Source organism: Tamandua tetradactyla, chromosome 2 (assembly GCF_023851605.1).
Source record: "Tamandua tetradactyla isolate mTamTet1 chromosome 2, mTamTet1.pri, whole genome shotgun sequence".
Classification (NCBI taxonomy): Eukaryota; Metazoa; Chordata; class Mammalia; order Pilosa; family Myrmecophagidae; genus Tamandua; species Tamandua tetradactyla.
Genome location: NC_135328.1, coordinates 53,788,033 through 53,802,574, shown reverse-complemented (window position 1 = coordinate 53,802,574; position 14,542 = coordinate 53,788,033). Strand labels below are relative to the sequence as shown.

The 14,542-nt window shown below is 35.7% G+C and overlaps 1 protein-coding gene and 1 pseudogene across 2 annotated transcripts in view; both read right to left on the bottom strand.

Moving 5' to 3' along the window:
• ABL1 (ABL proto-oncogene 1, non-receptor tyrosine kinase) overlaps positions 1–14,542 on the bottom strand; it is a 233,068-nt gene that overhangs the window by 40,911 nt on the left and 177,615 nt on the right. For both annotated transcript variants that reach the window (XM_077147167.1, XM_077147174.1), the window contains exons 2-3: positions 6,632–6,805; positions 5,799–6,094 (exon numbers count right to left, since the gene is read on the bottom strand). In XM_077147167.1, coding sequence (XP_077003282.1) covers positions 5,799–6,094; positions 6,632–6,805 — 470 coding nt within the window. The remainder of the gene's footprint in view (positions 1–5,798; positions 6,095–6,631; positions 6,806–14,542) is intronic.
• Positions 7,178–12,092, bottom strand: LOC143672570 (ADP-ribosylation factor-like protein 8B pseudogene; annotated as a pseudogene).

Below are 14,542 nucleotides of genomic sequence, written 5' to 3'. Positions count from 1 at the left end.
CAAATGACTTATATAGATCAATGGAATAGAACAAATACATATGAGAATTTGGTATATTTCAAATATGTAGGATGGTTACTTTTATATGTCAACTTGGCTAAGCTATAGCACCCAGTGATTGAGTCAAACACTAATCCAGGTATTGTGGGGAAGATATTTCGAAGATGTGTGTAACATCTACAATTAGTTGACTTTTAAGTACTTTTGAAAAGAAATTACTCTTGAAGATGTGGGTGGGCTTCATCCAATTAGTTGAAGGACTTGAGAGCAAAAACTTACATTTCTTGGAAAAGAAGAAATTTTGATTCAAGACTGCAGTGTTGGATCAAGATCATGAGGCAAGCAGCTTCAAGTTTCCATCTCCCACAGAAGCTTTGAACAATCAGTAAGAACTGACATAAACATCTTTCTAAAACCTCCAGAAAAGTTAAAAGACTGCAGTAAGAGGGCAAGTGCTGAATCAAGAAAAAGGTAAACACTTAAAAGTGGTAAGATCTTGTGGCATCCTGGCTTCTCTCACTGGCTCTGCACAGAGCTGGCCCACACTCCCAGGGAGGATTCCAAGTCCCGGTTCCAACAGAGCAGAGTAACCCTTGGGCTTATACTGGGAATATACATGTATGTCTGTTCCAATCTCTCTTATGGTAGACCAGGAACACACCAGAAAAGACTTTTTAAAATGATCCTAAATATGCTCAAAAAACTAAAGAAAAACATAGACAAAGAACTAAAGGAAATCAGAAAATGACAGATGAACACAAAAAGAATATCAACAGAGGGACTGAAATTATGCAAAGAAATTAAAAAGAGCTGAAGACTTTAGTAACAGAAGTTAAAAATTCCCTAGAGAGGTTCAATAGCAGAACTGGAAGAAGAATTAGTGAACTTGAAGATAATAAAACTGAAATCATCCAGTATGAGGAACAAAAAGCAGAAAGAAGAGATAAAAAGTGAACAGATAGTTCAGTGGTTAGAATGCCCGCCTTTCATGTGGGAGACCCGGGTTCAATTTCCAGACCATGCACCGATCCCCGCCACCCGCCTCCCCCCCAAAAAAGGTGAAGAGAGCCTGAGAAACCTATGGGACAACATCACGCATACCAATATACGTATTGTGGGGCCCCCAGAAGATAAAAGAGAGAAAGGAACAGAGAGAATATTCAAAGACAAAATGGCTGAAAATGTCCCTCATTTAAAGAAAGACATTAATATACATATCCAAGATGCTCAACGAAGTCCAAAAAGGATAAACCCAAACAGATCCACATTGTGGCATATTACAATCAAACTGTCAAATGCCAAAAATAAAGGAAAAATTCTGAAAGCCACAAGAGAAGAGCAATGTATCATTACAGGGGTGCCTCAACAAGACTAAATGCTGATTTCTCATCGGAAACCATTCAGGCAAGAAAGCAGTGGAAAGACATATTTAAAGTGCTGAAAGCAAAAAAGTGCCATCCAAGAATTCTATATCTGGCAAAACTGTCTTTCAAAAAATGAGGGAAAGATTAAGACATTCCCAGATAAACAAAAGCTGAGGGAGTTCATCACGACTAGACAAACCCTATGAGAAATGCGAAAGGGAATTCTGCAGGTTGAAAGGAAAGGACAAAAGACAACAGATTAAGCTGCACGAAGAAATAAAGATCTCTGGTAAGAGTAACAACACAGGTAAATATAAATGGCAGTACTATTGTATTTTTGGTTTGTAATTCTACTATTTACTTCCTAAAGGATCTAAACGGCAAATCCATATGTAGTAAGAATCAGTGGTTCTGAACACATAAGGTATACATATATGTAATTTATGACAAGAACTATATGAAAGTGGGGGACAGAGGTATATAACAGAATTTTGTGTATTCTATTGAAGTAAAGTTGGTACCAAAGCAAATGAGATTTGTATAGATTTAGAATGCTAAATTTAAGCCCCATGGTAACTACAAAGAAAATGGTGGTGAATGTACATCCTCTTAGAGACAGAAAGTAGAATACAGAGACAGAGAGCAGAGTACAGATTGTCAGGGGTAGGAGATATGGGGAATTAATGCATAATGGGTATAGGATTTCTGTTTGGGAAGTTGGAAAAATTTTAGTGATAGATATTGGTGAAGGTACTGCAATATTTTGAGAGTGAATAATTCCACTGAATGGAATGCCTGGGAATGGTAGAGGTGGGAAAATTTACGTTGTATATAAACAAGAGCAAAAGTGAGAAAGAAAGAGAAAGACAATGACAACAAAATGCAACATACAATTCTGTATAGGCTCTAATAAGGGAGGAGAAAATGCTCAAAAGGACACTACTGGGTCATGTGAAAAATTAGAATATGACTATATTCTTTATATCAATGTTAAATTTTTTGAACTTGATAACTACACTTAAGGTAATTACGTAAATGAATATCTTTGCTCTTAGGAAATGTACATGGCAGTATTATGTGTTCAAGGAGCATCATGTACACAGCCTACAGTCAAGTGCTCAGAAAGCAGATTGATGAATAGAAAGATAGATGGACAGATGGACCGACAGATGGGTGGATAGACAGGATGAAATGGCAATGGCAAAAATGTTAAAATTGGTGGAACTGGGCACCTGGGAGAGTCTCTGGGATTTGGATTATTTTGGAAACTTCCTGTATTTCAAAATAAAACTTTTTTTTAATAAATAATTCAGGATAAGCAAGAGCAAAAATAAAACTGTATCAACTCCTGCCTGAGTTGCCCACCAGCCTTATAGATTTCATATTTCCCAGCTCCCCACAACTGTATAAGCTGATTCCTTGAAATAAATCTTTTTATACATACAACTATTGGTTCTGGTTCTGTTTCTCTGGAATTTACTGACTGATATAGCAGGAAAATGATGAATTTAGTAAGTGACATAAGCTAATTCAATACATGAAAAATGCATATTAAACACAAGGAGAAAACATCTGTATCAATTAAATGAATAAAGATGTTTTTGAAAGTCTGATAACATACTGTTGATGAAAGGGACAGTAAATAGGCATTCTTAACATGCTGCTGGTAAAAATACAAATTTGTACAATATTTATAAAGTGGAATTTGGCAATAGCTATACAATTTTCAAATGTTCATCACTTTCAATTAAGCAATTCCAGTTCTATTTACAGTGTACATAAAGAAGCATGTGCAGTACGTTTTCAAACTGTAGGTTAGGGTCATTAGATGATCTGTGAAATAAAGTTAGTAGATTATGACCAGAATTTTAAAAAGATGAAATAGGACAGGATGGAATACAAATATGAGAATGTATTACATACAGAAAGGGTAAGTAGGTTTCAGGAAACTTTTTTTACAAGTGTGATACTGGGTGGTGATACAAAATGTTTTTCTTATAATGAACTGAGATTTAAAAAAAGTTTGAAAGCCACCTCCCTAGCAGCATTATTTATTAAAATAGCAAAAGACTGGAAATAGCTCAAAAGTCAATCAATAGGAGACTGTTTAAATAAATGATGATCCATCTATACTAAGCAGTCATTAGTAAGAATGAAACATCTCTAAAGGTTGTACTATAAAACAATCTACAAAATAAATTAATAGGTAGAAAATGCAAGATGCAGAAACTATATACAGAGTATGTATCATGTGGCTATTTTAAAATTTAAACAAACATACACATACTGGGTAACTCCAGAAGAAACTGTTAACAGTAGTTGCCTCTGCACAGGAATTAAGAGGCAGAACTACTTTTCACTATAATTTATTTTGTTCTATTTTTTTTACCATGTGTATAAATCACATATTATAAAAAAAAACATGCTCTAGACCCATCCCAATAATCTACCTATCTGTACCCTGACTACACCAAGGATAGCACAGTAGAGCAGACAGCAGCATCCAAGCTTAGTTCCATCAATCACACACTAAGTGATCTGGAACAAGAACTTTCATTCTTCTAAGCCTCCATTTCCTAATTCAGAAAGATCTTCCCTGAGGATTGAGGTGATGTTTAAATGAAATGATTTACAAAATGCCCCAGCATACACTAGGAACTCGATAAATTTTCAACTCCTCCCTTCCCTTCATGGAGTCTTAGGGACTGTTTACACAAAGACCACGAAACTATATAAGTTAACTCCTTTACAGAGGCACAATTTGGATTTTGAAATCTATTGGCATAAAGTGATCCCATTTTTTTTAATTGTGTATGTTTATACACAAACACACACACACATATAAATGTGATTTTATATGGAAAAAGGCAATATGAACCTTTTGGGGAGGTTCTATTAAGGTGGTCTTCTACTTTAAAAATATCTATTGTTTGAATTTTTTTCAATGAGGATGAATTATTATAAGAGATTTTTTTTTAAAGGAAGGGTTTTAATGTTTTAAAAAGTCTGAATCCTAACAGATAGTCCACCTGCTAATAACAAAATCTCAGCAGGCCTATTTAAAAATGGGGAAATTTTTAAAAAGTTAAAAAAAAAAAATCCACAGAACTGCACAACCCAAACAGTGAACCCTAAGTTAAATCAGGGACGACAGTGAACCCTTAGTTAAATCAGGGACTACAGTTAACAATACAATTATTAAAATGTGCTTTCATTACCTGCAACAAATATACCACACCAATGCAAGGTGCTAATAGTAAGTTGGTATATGGGAATGCTCTATTGAATCATGACTGGTTTGTAAAACCATAAATACATACATACATACACACATAAATAAACGGCAAAGGACTTGAATAGACATTTCTATAAAGAAACCAATAAGCTCAGGGAAAGATGTTCAACATCATTGGTCAGTAAGGAAACGTAAATCAAAACTACAAAGACATATCACTTCATATCTACTAGGATGGACTTAAAAAAAAGAGAGAGAAAAACAAGTGATGGAGAAGACGCAGAGAAGCAGGAACCCTCTTGTATTGCTGGTGGGAATGCAAAATTGGTGTGTGGTGCTATGAAAACAGTTCGGCAATTCCTCAAAAATTCATATGTATAATTATCACATGACCTAGCAATTCCACTCCTAGCTATATATCCAAAAGAAATGAAATCATACATCTACAGCAAAGTTGTACACACATATATGTAGCAGCATTATTCATAACAGTCAAAAGGTGGAAACAACACAAATATTCAACAATGGATGAATGGAAAAACAAACTGTGGTATATACACACACAGAGGAATATTATCCAGCCATAAAAAGGAACAAATTACTAATACACGCTACCATTTAGATAAATCTCTAAAACATTATGCTAGATGAAAGAAGTAGATACAAAAGGACACATATTATATGATTTCTTTTATATAATATATCAAGAATAGGCGAATCCTAGAGACAGGAAGCAGATTACAGGTGCCAAGGGAAGAAGAAAGAGATTATTAATGGACACAGGGTGTTTTTATGGGGTGATGAAAAAGTTTTGAAACTGGAGAGAGTTGATGGTTGCACAGCATTTTGAATATACTAAACACTACTGAATTGTACACTTGAAAATGGTTGTGTGTTATGTGAATTTAACCTCAATTTAAAAACACAGAACAAAAGTTTCCAGTAGGACAATAAAAGACTCACACCAATCCCACGAATTTGTAAAGGTCACATGATTGATATTTAATAAAAGGTCTTTCATAAGACTAAGGGAATGATTCCTGCTGTTTATTTGAAAGATTCTTGAACATTTTCTTGATGTTTGAGCTTTGATGTAACAATTCATTAACCTGGCAACAGTATTTCGGAGTTCTTCTGGCCAAAGAATGACTCCTTCCCCACCAACTCCCGTATAACCCTCCTTCTCTGGAATTTCCTACCCTGCCATCAGACGCAGTATTGATCCTGTAGTGGTACACCCTTCCTTCATATCTCAGCGAGATGGACCTCTGGCCAGGACTGCTCTCACTCTCTCGCACCAAGAAGCTGCCATTGATTCCGCTGCTCAGGAGGTATTCAGCAGCATTGCGTGACACAGGTCCGTGGTACCAGGAATGTTTTTCCAAACTGTTGACAGGCGTGATATAGTTGCTGGGGACCCATCCTTGGCCGTTTTTGGTTTGGGCTTCACACCATTCCCCATTGTGATTATAGCCTAAGACCCGGAGCTTTTCACCTTATAAAGAAAAAATACAAATTAGAAATAACAGTTTTAAAAGCTAACTTAGTTCATTCTCATGTGATTATTAAAGACTTCAAAATTCCTAAATACCTACTTTACTTTAAACAAATCCATATAAATATATGCATTTACAAGTATAGAAGAGCACATGTTTACATATGAAGTCTTCCTTTTTATACTGAATATACAGCTAAACACATAACATAGCCTCACTTTTCATAAACTATATATTATGTCTACTCAAGTGCTCTGTTCCTAATATAAGGAAGCTCTTTAGGAGAAAAAATACTTTATCTTAAAAATGTTTGTACTTTGTTGAGGTGTCCTTTCCAGTATAAAAAGTAAAAACCTGTTTTTGCTAAAGACTACTATACAGGAACTCTTCTTAAGAGGAAGTGACTCTCTTAAAAAAGACTTTTTTTTAGTGTCTCTGTCACTCCGAACTTTAAAGCTGCTCTTTCAATTAGCAAAGGGGTGGCCAGCTGATTTCTGTATCTTGCAACTAATTCCACCTGCCCACAGTCCTTTTACCTTTAGTTATGCTTAGAGTGTTATCTCCACTGGCCACAAAATCATACAGTGCAACAAAAAGGTTGGGGTCATTTTCACTGGGACCAGCAAGAAGGTTTTCCTTGGAATTCCACCGAGCTGCTTCACTCAGACCTTGGGGCTCAAAGTCGGATGTTACTGGTCTCTGAAGGGCTTCTGAATAGAAAGAAGGGGAACAGAAGCAAAACAGAAGAGGAAAAATTGGAAAACAAACAAATTAATTTCATTCTCAGGAGCCAAAAAAAAAAAATCTGTTTCCAATATCATACATTCCCAATTTATTTCATTTCTTAACAACTGAACACTCTATATAAAGAAAGGTAGTAAAAAAAATAGGCTCTTTAGCAAATATTGTGGAAAATACTGAGTATTTTCATTCCAAAGTGGTACCTACTGTTTCCAAATACTTTTTAAAAAATATTTGAAAAGTTTATTTCTATTTTAACTAGCCCACAGACCCAATCCTTAGAAGACAGAATTGATTTCTTTCTAGCATATGGTCTATGGACCCTTTATATTTCCATCACTTTCCAATAAAGTCAGCACCTTCCATCATGATGCATGTTTTAAGTGAAAATTGCCAGCACAACCCTCAAACTGTAAGTTTATTGAATAAAGCAGAGAAGAGCAGTAAACAGAAAAAATGCAGCCACCTAAATTAAAAAATTCACGTATTTACAAAGTTCTGTAACTGTTAGATTTTCACATGCAGAGGTTAATGCACAGAAAAATGCTGGCTGTAGTGTTTGGATGTCTTGAAATGCTGAAAGTGATGAACAGACACACAAACACACTGAAGTTAAGCTACAGGTCAATTTACAAACCTATGAGGTCTCCACAAAGTCACACATTCTAGTTCTGATTCTTTCTTTTAGGCACAAGCAAGTTGCCAACTTTTTTGGAATGGCTCACAGCGACCATTAATGGTGTTGAAAGATAGAAGTAAGTTTAAATACTCCTTTATTTACCCAACAGGGAAGTGTGCAACATGCTTTAAAGAATAAGAACAGAATTTTAAAAGACCAAATTCAACTCATAAAAATGCCAATGGAGAAAAACAAGTAGTGTCTGCGCAATACAGTGCAGTATTTTGTACAGAATATTTGTAAGGCCATAGCAGTCTATAAATTAAAACTGAAATTCATGAAAAGAACTCACTGTTGACTACCCTTTGAGTGCTCAACATGTTTGGAAATGCACTATGAATAAGGGCTACTTAACAAAAGAAACAAAATCACACACAGTGCGAGGCAACACATAAGCAGGTGTACCATAGAGTTTTATCTACTACTATGGTCTCTGTGAATAACAATTTACAAGTAAACCAGTATTAATATGTCCCTTAATGTATATGGAGATCACTAAACTACAAAGCATGTCATTTTAAGTTTTTATACATCTCTGTATCATAGAAGCAAAGAATAAACAGCATCAGTTCCTCAGTTCTCTGTGTGACCGATCATTAAAAAACCTGTAGACCCATGTCAGAGGACCCGGGTTAGATTCCCAGTGCCTGCCCAAGTGAAAAAAAAACAAAACCTGTAGATGTTGCACATGATTACATTAAATAAAGCAGGCAGGTCTAGAGCTGTCACAATAATCAAGATGTCTAACGGCACCAGACAAAACAATACCAAATCTTACATCAATAAGAGAAAATAAGAATCTTTATCTGTTCATAAGTAACTCTTGTGCTGAAAATCATCTTTATGACTAGATTTAAAAAGTCAAGAGTTAAGAGTATCATGCAGGAGCACGGCATTAATGACTGGAGATAGAAACAACAAAACATTCTTTGTTTGAACAAAGTCTGACATTCTTAACAGGTTTTATTCCGCTGGGTGGACTGCTCTAAATTCATGAAAGCTTTTGAGAAAATATTCAATTTCTAACCCCTTAAAAAGTGTCTTGAACTAGGAAAAGAAATAAAAGATAGCAGGAATTATCTGGACAGATACAAAACAGCATGCCTTAGTTCCTCCCATATCCCCAACTGCAATCTGGTGAGGAAGAAATCTCAGAAAGCGCATTTAACAGTCAAGTAAGATCTCTGTAAAGAACCAATAAGAACTTTAATCTGGTGGCTCTGCTCCCAATGTGCAGATCTTTTTTTTTTTAATTCCTAAGGTGTAATTATACATTTCACATGCATTTGTGAGATAAGATAAACACTGTATATTTATATCCGACCTGAGTCAGGCTTAAAAGTTTTCTAAATAGTAGGTATAGCACTAGAAACTTCAAGCTGTCTCAAGACAGTATCAGTGTTAAACTACTGGGCTCTCTAATTAAATATCAGATAGAATTATACTGAAAGTCAATATAAATATCTGACCCAGAAAGACCAGAACGGAAATAAGCAATTTTCTTGGTTTAAGATGGTCAAAGTATAGTTTTTTAAAAAGCTCTACACACTGTTTAAGACAAGCATGTGCAAAAAGTCTTTTTTGTGTGTGTGCTGACTTTATCATGACAACTCTAGCACGTTCTTGATGAAGGATTAGGGATACACACCTTCAGCAGTGCACATGAAAAAGGCAATTTCTTGGGTTTAGGAAGGACCATATTCTGGGAAGTACTTCAGAGGAATGGACAATAATTTTAGGATTATAGTCAAGAAGGACTGGAAGACTTCAGGAGATTCTTCAGTTTCTTCTAGATTTTGAATGCTGAATTAGCCACTGAAGTGTGGTATCTATACTTTTTCTTTGCAAGAAATTGAATAGCAGTAAATTTCTCTATCCTGAATAGCAGAGAGATTCATTTTTTCAAATAGCTGTTTCCCATCCAAAGCATTAGGAAGATCTCTCGGTTTATCTAAAAGATTATGTAGTTCATTTCTACAGGCTTCTATCTTTTCACAATCTGCAGCATGTATCATGTAAACAATAGCACTGACTCCTCTGCAGAACGGTTCCCACATGCTTCGGAATCGAGGTTGCCCTCCTATGTTCCAGATCTTTACTACGACGTTACCTTCAGTTACTCTCCTCATCCTGAAGTCCACCGTGGGTATCATATCTTCACTGAATTGACCTAACACGATGACACTGACCAATGCAGTCTTGCCTGAGTACTGCTACCCCACTAACTGCTTCCCCACCAGTGTCAGCTCCATCTCCTCCTTCCAGAAGAGTGAGCAGAACCAGTCCAGCAGGTGGGAGATGAGTGCTAGCATGATGGCGGCTAGGAAGCAGGACGGGCAACCAGGGGGACTGGCGGTGGCAGCAGTGGCTCGCACTCGAACGGGCCCTGGCCTGGACCCCTCAATGGCTCCTAGGGGCCCTGGGGCGATGAGGGCTGACACTGGCGGGCAGCAGTAGAAGCCAGGAAGCCAAGCAGGTCATATCCCAAATACTTTTTAAGCTTTCAAAATTCATTGATTCAAAATGAATTTAGTCAGAAATAGAAATAGTCCATTTTCATTGTCTTTGCCACTGTTTATAACAGAGTAAAAATGTCTTGCTTTGAAACATTCACAAATGTATCAAAGTTAACATATGCACGTAATTTAAAAATCAAATAGTACTGAAGAGCTTATAATGAAAAGCATTTTCTAACCCATACCTCTCTATTTCCAGAGGCAACTGCTATCTTTTTGCTGGTCATTTCCATCTCTCTAAATATGTTATTTCACACATCTCTCCTACATGCCACTCTGTACTGGTTATTTTAAGTTAACAGTCTTACACCTTTATTTATTATACTATGAACTAGACACAGTATCTCTTGAAAACTCACATCACAAGATAAGGATCTTAATATCCCATCCCCCTTCTTTCTAGCTTTCCTTTTCTTGTGCCCACCTCTCAAATACGGTCTTAACATTTTTCTCTTAGCTTGTAAAAATTAACAAGTTACTTCTATTTTGTAACAATCATAAAGTCTTTCATGTTTTGTCTACAGGTAGATTCTAAACATTGAAAATCAATAAACAGTTCATAGTATGAATGTGTGAATACTGTTCACTACAGAGCTAAATGGCTTATTTTTTTTTTTCCTGGAAGCTTCTTCTATTTTTTTCTTGAACTACACTGAAACTTCCTAGAATTTCTTTGTGATAATGACAATACACACAAGAGATTTTCCAAACCAGTAAATCTATTCCAAGCAGATCTTACAGTTGTAAGACACTGTGGAGTGAAGCCTGAATCCCCATTTAAAGAAATCACCATAGAAAATCATTTTAAAAAAGGATAGGAAAATTCTAATTTGAAAAAAATGGGTAGGATCTACCATATCTTTGAACCAAACATAAATGGTAATTATGTTTTAATTTTCCCTCTCTGTGGATTTTTTTTGGGTGACTCCGATTCTGCACTGACTTCAAAAAACAGTGAAGACACCTAAGACACCTCGGGGATTGGACTGAACTGGAGATCTTTTAGAAAGGGACATTCTCTAAAAAAGATATCTTTGTAATAAACCAACAGAGCAGGTCTTTTAAGTCTCACTTTTGTACTACCAACTGCAGTAGACTGTAGAAACTGTTTTCCTAAGTAAATCTCAGATTATATCATTACTATACTTGATAATTTCATTTTATGGATCATGAGGCCAAAGATAATCTCAAGGAAAAGGGTCTTACGATACTATCATACACTAGAATGTGGAAAAGGCTTAGAGACGTGTCGGCCCATGTTCTGAGTATTTACACTAACTATAAAAGTGGGTCTAGTGCAATCATGAAGAGGGATTAATTCGTTAACCAAAAAATGATGGCTAAAACAGAGAATTATATATTTTTAAAAATGTGTTCACTGCTTCTTACAACACACCAAATTCAAATTACATCCTGGTCTTAACTATAGGGCCAAGGACTGTTCTTTTGAGTGTAGGTGTGTAATTAGAGCTCAATGTCTTCTGTATCATCTCATTTCCAACTTCACTTTTCTTCAGGCAGAGGGAGAACTTAGAGCCTGTGGTATGCAATCTCAGTGCAGAATCCTTCTAGAGCCTTACAATTCCGTCCAATTGTTTATAGCTATCTCAGTCACACTTAATTCAGTAGCTTCTTCTTTTTTAAGTTACCTGTTTTTACTGAGTCTTTCTAAAGCATTCATCTTAGTTTTCATAAAAGCAACCCTCCTTTTACATTTGTACTTCATTGGTTTCATATTAACCAAGTATTACAACAAATACATCTGAAATAAATAGGTTTGGAAATAAACACAACTGGCTCTTGTAGAACTACGACCCAGCTGGTGGGAACAGTTTGCAGACAGTGTAGGGGAGCTGCCCTATCCTGTGTATGCCATGGGCCCTGGGCAGGTGTGTTTTATGAAGGAAGTGAAGCATGGTGGTCAATTTAACAAGTCAGTTAAGTGAAAGCCTGATCTACTGTTAAAGTCTTTTTTTTTTATGTCAATGTTATTTTATTTTTTAATATTTTTATTGACAAATCTTCACACACATATAGTTCATACGTGGTATATAATCAATGACTCACAGTATCAACACATAGTTTTGTATTCATCACCATGATCATTTTTGGAATATGTGCATCACTCTAGAAAAAGAAAGAAAAAGAAAAAAAACATATATCCCATGTATGAGTTAAAGTCTTAATATACTAAGTAAAACTACCAGGCAAATGATTCTTAACATAAAAGAACTCTACATATGAACAAGAAAAATAAAAAAACCTTCACTATGGAAAAAAAAAAAGGACAAAAAATCTGAATAAGCAATTCGCAGTAAATTAAAATGACTATTAAACATGAAAGTATGTTAACCCTCACTTAGTAATCAAAGATGAAATTGGTAGAAACATTTTTTGAGAATAATAGCTAGAGTTGGTAAGACTTCAGTGGAATGGACACTGCCATGCAATATTAACCACAGAGGTATAAACTGTTAGAACATTTTAGGAGGGCAATTGGAAATACGAACAGAGTCTTTAAAAAATTCATAACCTTTGATCTCCATTTATGAATTTATCCTATAAAACCCAAACAATGATTTGCATACATTTGTGTGTCTTGCAGCATGATTTTAAATAACAAAGGTAAGGTTGAAAATATCCAACAATGCAAGGTAAGTTAGCTTATGACAGATTCATAAAGTAGAGAATATTCATAAAGCCATTTAAAATACTTTGGGGAAAATATTTAATATACCCATAATAATACACTGTTTAAGTGTCAGAAGCACAATACAACCCAGTATGACCCTAATTTTGTAGAAACCAAAAAAAAAACCAAAAACAAAAACAAAAAAAACACCAGAAGGAACTGTTGTTCACATTTTGGTGCAGTTAACTCAAAGTGGATTACAAGCATCATAAACTTTCTTTATACTTTTCTCTAACTTGTCATATTTCTCACAAAGAATGTTGATTGTTTCTATAATCAGAAAACAATTACAAAACCAGAAAAACTATTATAAATAGATCCAACTTATAACTGACAATTTAACATGAAACAGTATGCTAGGGGAGGGGAATTCTCCTCAAGCTGTCCTGAAAAAATATTTTGTACATTTCCCTTTAGTGCCCCAACCTCATGGCCATGAGCATACAACTTTGGCAGATCAGGTCCACACAGGAAATTAAACCAAAGTCATGCAAACAGAAATGCTTTTCTCCTCAAATGCCATTTGACCTCTTCTATCAAACATTCTGCACCATCTGGATTTGATCAAAGTTACATAATCAGGGGAAGTGGCCTGGCCAACACCTGGAACAGGCAGAATGCAGATACTCACCCAGAGATGACTATCAATTTAAAGTATGGGTTAAAGTGGGACTGTCCCTAAAATGTAGACAGATGCTGGTAATTTTATGTAAGGGGATAAGGCCTTTGTTAGGAAGGAAAGGGCCTCCCACTGCTTTTTGATTCAACAGGACATCAGGAAATCCAAGACAGTCCCTCTGATTTTCCTCTCCAGTTTTTGCTCCATTCCACAAATTAATGGCCAAAGCCCAAAGGGAAGTATTGCTCATGCATGCCTCTGGATCGAGATACTGAAGTGTAGCCACAGTCCAACACCAAAACCTTCCAGTCAATTCCCAGTCCAGGCTGATGTCAAAATTGACTCACAATGTATAAATGCCAAGTTACTTGCTTCATTTCATAAGCAACCTTAAAAGTGATCACAGCTTACAAGGCCAAAGTTGCAGAATGTATCTAAATTGCCCTTGCTTAACACATGAACTTTCTTCAAGTACACTGTCCGGAAGTTAAACCCCTAAAGAAGCCCAAAGACTTCATTCAAAAAAGATGTCCAAAATAACCCCCCTCTTTTGCTCTTCTGGTAGGATTCTTCAGTTATTATTAAAGTCTTGGAAAATACATTTTAGCACCAGCTATTGTTCTTAAAAATTTTAGAGGACATTTTCTCCAGCACCCTTTCTGAGTCAGATTTTAAATTTATTTAAGATTTGTACTTTCAAAAGCGTTCCTAATTCCATTTAAAATCATTTTGTTATTTCATCACAATGTTAATGAAAAAGTTTCTATCCACCAATAAAACTCAGGAAAAGTCATTAGCCAGTTGAGCACCAAGGTTAGTGATAAATAAAAAATACCTTCAAATTTCTAAGAGGTAGGGCTTCAGCTATGAGAATATCAAATTGTTAGGAAATTCAGTAAGAACCATGCCACAAAATCCACTAAATCTGTGCATGATTAACCTGCTTGGACAACTATCTAAGAAAATGGTTTGGGTCTCTGAAGTGTAATTTAAAGATTGTTGTATGCACAAATAATGCTTTCTTAAAGTTGCACGTCACTGATCAAAAATGTTTATAAAAGCTTCTCCAGTATGGCCTATCTGGTCTAGACTTCCAGGAACTGCTGCTCAACCCAACAGTGGGAAACAGTAAGGGAGGTAAATTGTAAACTTCAATGGTTGGCTACTTCATCTCCAGGAAAAACAACCCTACTGGCACTT